The sequence below is a fragment of the Egretta garzetta genome, unplaced genomic scaffold, assembly GCF_000687185.1.
Source record: "Egretta garzetta isolate BGI_Z169 unplaced genomic scaffold, ASM68718v1 scaffold169, whole genome shotgun sequence".
Lineage (NCBI taxonomy): Eukaryota > Metazoa > Chordata > Aves > Pelecaniformes > Ardeidae > Egretta > Egretta garzetta.
The window spans coordinates 1,798,753-1,807,136 of NW_009260798.1; the positions used below are offsets into that span (position 1 = coordinate 1,798,753).

Below are 8,384 nucleotides of genomic sequence, written 5' to 3' on the forward strand. Positions count from 1 at the left end.
CTTTCCCTTGCCTTGAACAACTCTGTGCCAATGAATAAAAATCCACCTACTTTAAAAATTGTCCAAAATCTTCACAAACGCTTTCACAGCCAGGCCATTTGCAAACTCCATGACCATAGAGAGTATGGGAGGCCCCAGTCTCCTCATGTGACGAGCTGTAGCAAAAGAATAAGGCATCAGATTCATCTCAAAAGCCATAATCGTTGGAGGCTGCTAGCGCCTGTCAGGTTACGATCAGTGACAAACAGGTCAAAACAGGTCAATTTAGCTCAGAGCAGTCAGAAAAATTTAATCGTTCTATTGAATAGTTCAACTGCCAAGGCTAGATGATGTTCCAATTAGAGAAGAAATAGAGCCAAAGATGACTGTTAATAAAGGATGAAAAAATAAGATGACTGTATAATACCATATGCTAATTCTGCCATATGACCTTGGTGTAACATTTACCTATAAATAAAAAATATACTCAGAAGTGATCAATTCTGAGAAGAAATATTGAAGATGGACAGTCAGAATTTATGAATATTGTGAATGTTACTATGAAAAATTTGGATTTTCTGCTTAAATGTGTATAAAAATAAAGTTGCTTCCATTAATAAATATTTTTGTTCACAAGCATTGCTTCCATTGGCTTCATAAAAAAACTCAGACGCGTTCCATGTATTTTTTTGGAACCTCCACAATAGTTTCATCCATGTACAGTTATCAAAGAAATTCAGGGGACTGCCTCATGAAGGTAGGCAATGGCTACACATCCTGAAGCAAAGAACCATTCTCTGAGATATAATCACAAAAGTAATACTAACTAAAAGTACTACTATAAAGGTATTTAGACAAGTGCCATTTTTTAAATAATACAAAATAATGATAGAAAAAGGTTCTCACAGACACATGAGGACCAGAGACATGTAAATTATAGTCTCCTGTTATAAATATTAAAATAATTAAATGGAATATTTATTTGGAAATACAATTATTTACAATTTTGGTTAATATATATATAAATTAAATTTCATCTTATGTTGAGATCATCTACACCTGACTATACCAATATATTTACTAAGTGCTACAGATACTATGTACTCCTGTATGCCTTTAATCCACTACTTGAAAATAAGGAACAGGGAAGAATATCTGTCAATGTGTCTGAAAAATTATTTTAACTTTATCCATATGGTTGAATTCCACTGTATGACACTAACACCACTGAAAATTTGTATGAAATGTGTCTACTGCATTACTGTCGTGCATATAACAAGGAAAATTCAGTGGTTTTCTTCACAAGAGACAAACAATATAAGAACTGCTTTCATGTACTAATTTTTAAAGCACTTTTTACATGGAATGTTTGCACCAAAGTACAACCTTGACAACTAACATTTATGTACATTTTCTATGAAACCGGCAGTGTGATTCAACAGTAAGGGCCTGACTGCCAGATGTGTTAACTAAAATATGAATGAAACTACGTGCCTACAAAAGTGCCCACAATTCTGTATTTGCACCTCAAAACGAGCATACTCTATCCTGGGATTTTTAATTTTTACCCAAACTACCGTAAGTTCAGATGTTATAAAACCACAGGAAGGTAATTGTCATTGCATCTACAAAATTAGACATCACTGTTGAAAATGATGCCCTGTTATCAAAGACTTCTGAAAAATTTGGTCTCCACGATCTCTTAAATAACCTGTATTGTGTTATTTTGTGATTGGAAATAATGTGGCTTATGATGTTAAACAACAGCTTTATGTCAAATGATAAGTACAGTTGAAATCTTGTCAGAATTACCTGTCTCGCCTTGCATTTAGAACTGAAGACTGTCCATTCACTATGGAATGATGAGTTATTGGTGGTGATGCTTTGGAAGTGGTGGAGGAGGTAGTAGAGGAGGAATTGTTAGTAGTGAGGTCTAGCCCTCCATGTTTAATGCCATTGTCTTCCATACTGTGAACTCCAGTCACTTCTTTCCATAACTGCTGAATCTCAGCAGGACTTAAGCCAGCTATAAAATGAAAGAGAGCCCCACTAATATAACAAAATAAAGAGTTTCATATAATGAGCTCAGTGTTATTAATGGATTAATGCCAACAATAAAGCTGATGCTGTATTTCCAGCACTATCAATGTGTAGTAAAACATAAATTCATTTCTCTTCTGTCAGAATCCAGGTAATCTAACTGTCTTCTCTTATGTTATAAACAGTCAATTAGAGATCACCAGTTTAAATAATATTATACTCCTTCTGAAAACATTGCTCAAGGATCAAAGAGTGAAAGCTACAAAGAACTTGCAACTACTTCTTGAAAAGAAAACAAAAAACAACCCTAAATATCCTTCTGGACAAGATTTTTGTTGTCTGCTTAAACAATTTCTTGACATGGAAACAACTCAATGCATCCACAGTTAACTCAGGTTTTATAATTCCTCTTAATCAAACAGGTAATGGAAAAAGAAAAGACATATTACAATAAGGATACAAACATTTATATTCTCTTTAAACGCTTAACAAGAGCAGGGAGTGGGGGAAGAAGACTGGAGGGAGAAAAATCAGAAGACAAAAATAAAATCATTGAGATCGTAACAGGTTTACCATTTGAGCAGAATGCATCTGACTGTAATTAATGACACCCAGATATTCATTCATCCTGTTTAATATTTACAAAAATTGTTCTGTTTAAAAATGTGTCTTAAGAGGTAAAGCCAAAGTGACTATTTGGAAGAACAAAACCACCACAGGGCAGAGTTAGATCCTGGTGACCGCTTAAGCTCTTTGGTGCCATTCAGTGACACCAGACAACTAGAAAGCCAACAAAACTCGCCCGTTTAGAACTCCCTCTATGCAGATGATATTACATGTAGTGTAGACCATCAAATTCCTCCACTATTTTTGTTGTCCAGCCCTACTGTGGGAAACAAATTGGAGGGTTTGGCTAGGAGAAATGAGGGATTGTCTCACCAGTCTCCTGGGGTGATGGGCAGCCATACAAAATTTGAAGAGCTTCTCAAACTTCTCTGCTATTTGCACAGTTCTATTCTGGAATCTAGCCACCAGATCTTTGCAGATAAAGCTTAAGTTTGCTCTCTACTCCACTTGTGCCCTGGAAACTTGTAGTTTCCAGGATTCATCCTTGGCCACAAATAGCAACATCTCATAGAATGTATTCATACATCTGTGTTAGGGTTGTCTGGCTCAAGTTGAGCACTTTGCAGGAAGTCATGGAAACTTCCATTACAATATGCTTCTGCCTGAAGCAGACTGGAAGACTCCCAAAACACATGCAAGAGAAGAGCTGTGAGGATTTTCTTATCTTGCCACCAAACATGCAGGTAAGGTAGGAAATACAGATTTTGAAAAGTGAAGAGTTCATCAGAAATATATACACCTTCTGTCACTGCTAGTCTTTCTAAGTTTGACATCTCTCTTTTGAAGAACACTAAATTAAATGTAGAAAAGAATGAGAAGCCCAGAGGGCTTCCTGTGAAAGATCTGGTTTCACAGCCAGGTTTTTTAGCCTGACATGGTTTGGGCCAGAGGTATCTTAAAATCTAATTCTGTCTTCTGTATCTCATCTCAACAAGTGAAATTAGGTAAGACATACTCACGGTATCTAGATCTCCTGGAATTCAAAACATTCAAAATGCTGATGTTTTTATAAAAGACCTCAAATTTATTGTCCTCCAGAAAAGGAGTCTGAATTAAAATTGTGCTCTTTTTATTTTATGAAAGACCTCAAATTTATTGTCCTCCAGAAAAGGATTAAAATCTATCTGTTCATTCAAACTTTTCATTGAGGATAGTTTGTTTGGTAAACAAGATATTTTAGAAAGATGTAAAGATTATTTTTCATTTTGGTGTAGCTGTTTATTAGATAACGTTTTACTTTGACAACATAGGAACTCAGACTACTAAAATGGATTCAAGAAAAAATTATGAAAAAGCACAGTAAGTTCCTTAATACTTCTCAATAGCTGTCTCACCATGAAGTATACAAAGCAATTAAAAAATAGACCAGTAGTGATTTACAGAAATAATAATCTCTGGAGGTAGGTTGGAAACAAATTGGTTGGAAGGTATTCATTTTTTTTTAAATTATGAAAGGAGCTAATTTTTAGACTGCTTTTTTGTGTCCTGGTTCTCTACCTTAGGTACCAGCACCCATTGGCAAACTCAGTTAATGACAAAAGTGAAAAAGAGCTGACTGGAATGTAAGTCTTAAAACTGAAGTTCATATCATATTTGTGCAGCAAAAAGCTAGGTTTTAAGGCAGCAAGCAAAGAAGCCAGGCTCTAATTTACTGCATTAGAGAGATGGGTAACGGGAGTGATGGTAATACTAGTTGTAATTGTTTGATGAAGGTAAGTAATTACTGCCGTGTTCATGAGGTATGTTCCAGCAACACTGCAAATAACCCATTTTAGTGTGGTAAATAATAGTTACCTGCAAATGTAATCACAAATCAAAATGAAAAGTAATGTATTCATTTAGGTGGCATGATATACACAGCACAGTATTTACTTCAGTCTTCCCATCCTCCTGCTGCTGAACAAAATAAGCTAATTTTGTACTGAAAAAAATAAACCCCAAGATTAAGCCCACCTGTTTGAATAATCAGAGGGCAAACTTCTTGTGTCTTGCAGTGAGAAAATTTTCATCAGAGATCATCAAACTTTGGGCCCTTGGGGGAGCCGAGTGAGAGCTGTCCTAGCAGCTGGGTGAATGCATGAGGGCTGGGGTGGGCTGGGGTCTCCTGCCCCTCTGGGCAAGCGCTGGGCAGCCCCTTCCTCTGCGTGAAGCTACGGATGGAGCTGTGTCTCCAGGCTACCTAGCTCACCTCGATTTTTTTTAAAAGCAGAAAGAAATTTCTTGCTGGGCTCAGGCTGGTTAATTTTATCACTTCTTCAGAGCACTCTGAAAGGCTGCCTTTTAGGATAAAAGGATTAAGGGCAGGCACTTAAAAAGTATAAAGTTAATAAGCGGATTTGTAATTAATTGTAAATGATGGCAATTTTGTAGTTTCTGTGTCTGAAAGAGTCCAACTCCCATTTTACAAGAGACCTGTAAAATGGCTGACAGATATTTTAGTCTGGATGTAAAAGTAGGGTAAGTTTTAAAGATTCATAGGTTGTGATAACCCTCAAAATACCCTCTCCACACTACATTAAAGGAGAAAGGATCGGGAAGAGGATCCAGAGTGGCATAAAAATTAGGGAATATAATGAAAAGAGCAAATGCTGATTTGCTATGCAGTTTACCAACACCAAAAATTTCAGGATTTTGAGGTTAGTTTTATAACTCTTTTCACCACTATCTACTCTATTTTTATGTTTGAATAAATAACTTAATAAAACTACCACTTATAAAACCCATCCAAGCATCTGGTTTTCATTTCCCCACATGGCCTGATCAAAACTTAGGGGTTTGCGCTTCTTTCTTTTGTTTTTTTTTTTATTGTTGTCATTTACAGTCCTTTGCATTTAGCTATCACCAATGTAGCGTTACATGGAAATAACTCACAGCAAGCCACTGTCTTTGGATATGGCATAGTGAAGATCTTGACACAAAATAAATGCCAGAACACCTCTTGTATCTCATTTGCTATACCTGACCATCAAGAAAACATGGTCAACATTCCCGTCCTTTAAAGGCAGAAGCTATACTTGGAGTAAATACTGTTTACATAGGCAAACCTCACAGCTGTACCTGGAAGTTACGTCTTTTCATATTAACAAATGCAGAACCCATGCTCTCTGTCACTAATAATTTGGGGTTTAGGGGACTTTTTATGACCAATAACTTATAAACATACATCCCCCTGTGTTTCTCTCATTGTTCTAGCCATCCATGTAACTCAGCAATCTAAATGGATGCAAACAAAAATATTTGTGTTACACATACGTAAATCTTTCTGTATAACCATATTATACACCTTGCAGTACAGTGGAAGGAGAAAAATATCCTTTTAGCACATCCAGTGTGCAGCACCTTAAATAAGTTCTGAAGGTTTAATTTAATACTGCCACAAAAAATGTCTGTCATAAAATTTGCTAAATTTTAGTCTCCAGAGATCTGAAGCCTATTAATCTTCATTTCATTATTATGAACTGGACTGGGTGCTGTCCCTTCCTATGGAAGACACAATGTGCTGTAAAAGAAGCCCACAGAAAGAACTCCGAGCTGGTCACTACCCTGCTTTTGGCTCTCTCTTTATTTCAGCATCTTGCTAGAAAGACTTTCCTTCTTACCTGCATCACTCTGACTTCACCTCACCTGGCACAGAGTGAGTGGCCTTTCTGGAAATGCAGAGAAGTTTTCCAGGGGAAGCTGTCTAACTATTCTTAAGTTTGCACATCCAGATCAGGGCTATGAAAAACCGAGGTCCTATAAATTAACTTGTGTATTTAAAGGAACCCTACATACACAGTAGATACTAGAACTAGGAGAAAAAAATGGAAGTATTAAATACTGGACTGAAATTCGTTAAAATTAAAAAATATCAAGGCAGAAGCAAACAAGAGATTAATTTATTTTAAAAAGAACAATCCAGATGATATATTTTAAGTGTAAATTTTTTTGGGTTTTTTTCTTTAGCATTGATCTTTGTTGTCATGACTTCAGTTATGCTTAATTCTTTCAGTAAAAGAAAGCTCCTAAAAAGAACTGTTTACTAGTTCTCCTTAAAATGTACTAAAAAAGGTATTTTTTTTCCTATGTTTTTCTGCTAGGAGTGGATGAATGAGTGTTGTATTAAACTAATGAATATCAATGCAATTAGGTAGGAGTGCTGAGGAAAATCTATGGGGATTCCTTAATGTGAGAGAAAACCTGAGGAATTCCTCTTGCAACAGATGGCACAAGAGGAGGCTGCAGAAGGTAAAGCTGTTCGGAGGGAGGTTGTGTTTCAGTTGCTTTTTTCCATTCTGGTCCAGTGTGACTTTGTACAAAAGGGAACCAGCATTACCAGTCTCACGCGTCCAAATTCATGAATCAGCTTGCCTCCCCACTGCTATTCTCAAATAGTAATATTCAGTGTGATAGTTTACTTATACTCTTTTCGGTTGTCCTAATTTTATAACTTTAGATCTGCTTGTGTCGTGGCTTTTCCACATAACACAATGTATGGAATGTACACATTTATTTGTAATCTCTGCTTTCCAGGGAGGTCTTTAGTAGGTAAATCTTTCTCATGCCTTTTTTCTGTCTTTTTTTTTTTTTTGTCCACACTGTCGTCTATATACACTGCACTCTGCTTTTGCTCATCTAATTTTTGAAGGTTTGATTTCATAATAGTTACCTGGTGGGGGAACCAGATACATGCGTAAAGACCAATTAAAAGTAATGTTACCTGTCATGAACCCAGACTAAACAATGCTCATTGCAGGACTGGAGCTTCAGGCATCAGAGTACTGTGTAATTTTTATGACAGACATTTAGCTCACCTCTCTATGGTAACACAAACAGAAGCACATACCTCACAGGTTATAGACAGAGTCCTTAAGATGGGAAGTCTTTGGCCTTATCTTAAAATGTAAGGAGCATTTATCTCCAAGTTAATTTACTTTTCAAAAGTGTGTGCCCTATTTACTTTTAACCATGAATGTATTTCTGTCAAGTGGAGTTTGAGCTTATTTTCAGCACTGAGAAATCTTGATCAAAGCGACAAAGTGAATTTTTTTTTGTCCAAAAAGTCTTTACTTTTAATTGTCATAATTCATTACTATTGGACTCACTACCTTCAAAACCTGTTGTTATATTTAACATACTTAGTACAAAGGAATAGCAAAGAAAATTAATCTTAAGGTTTGTCGCTAAATTCACATGTCATAAATTGAAGATTCAAAGTGCATTTCAATGTCAAAACCTTTCTTTTCTTAGAAGGAAAAAAAAAAGTGAGTTCTGCAATGGCTTTAATATCACTGTCTGATATATTTTATATCTGTTTCCGTATATTAAATAAAATGATAACATTGCCACTAAATCAGATTTCAGTAATTCCTCGGAGAAAAGCAATGGTGTTTGAATTGTGTTGCCATTAGAAATTGTTTTCAGCACATAAGGCTAATAAATATGCATCTTATATCTAAGAAAACACACTCAAGAGCTGTTTTCTTCCATAAAAGTATGCTGTAAAATTTATCAGCCTCAAGAAAATTTGGTAGTATGAGTAATAAAGTTATAATAAAATATGTTTAAGTGTCATAACGGGAAACTGCTGAAGTTCGGATGCAAATGGAACAGTTAAAAACGTTGTGAATTAGAAATCACTCCATTCATGTATTACTCAAATACCTTGTGGCAGAGACTGGACAGGAAGAGCAGACTGGCCAGGTGGGATGGAAATGAGTCCCTGACGCTGAAGGGTCAGCCGATGTTGCTGGTGGCGG

The 8,384-nt window shown here is 36.1% G+C and overlaps 1 protein-coding gene across 1 annotated transcript in view; it reads right to left on the reverse strand.

The window, feature by feature from the left end:
* The window catches only part of FOXP2 (forkhead box P2), a 197,393-nt gene that overhangs the window by 53,538 nt on the left and 135,471 nt on the right, over nt 1-8,384 (reverse strand). The window contains 3 exon segments of the mRNA XM_035902195.1: nt 51-155; nt 1,792-2,005; nt 8,290-8,384. The exon segment at nt 8,290-8,384 is cut by the window's right edge and continues 39 nt beyond it. Of these exon segments, the coding sequence (XP_035758088.1) occupies nt 51-155; nt 1,792-2,005; nt 8,290-8,384 (414 nt within the window).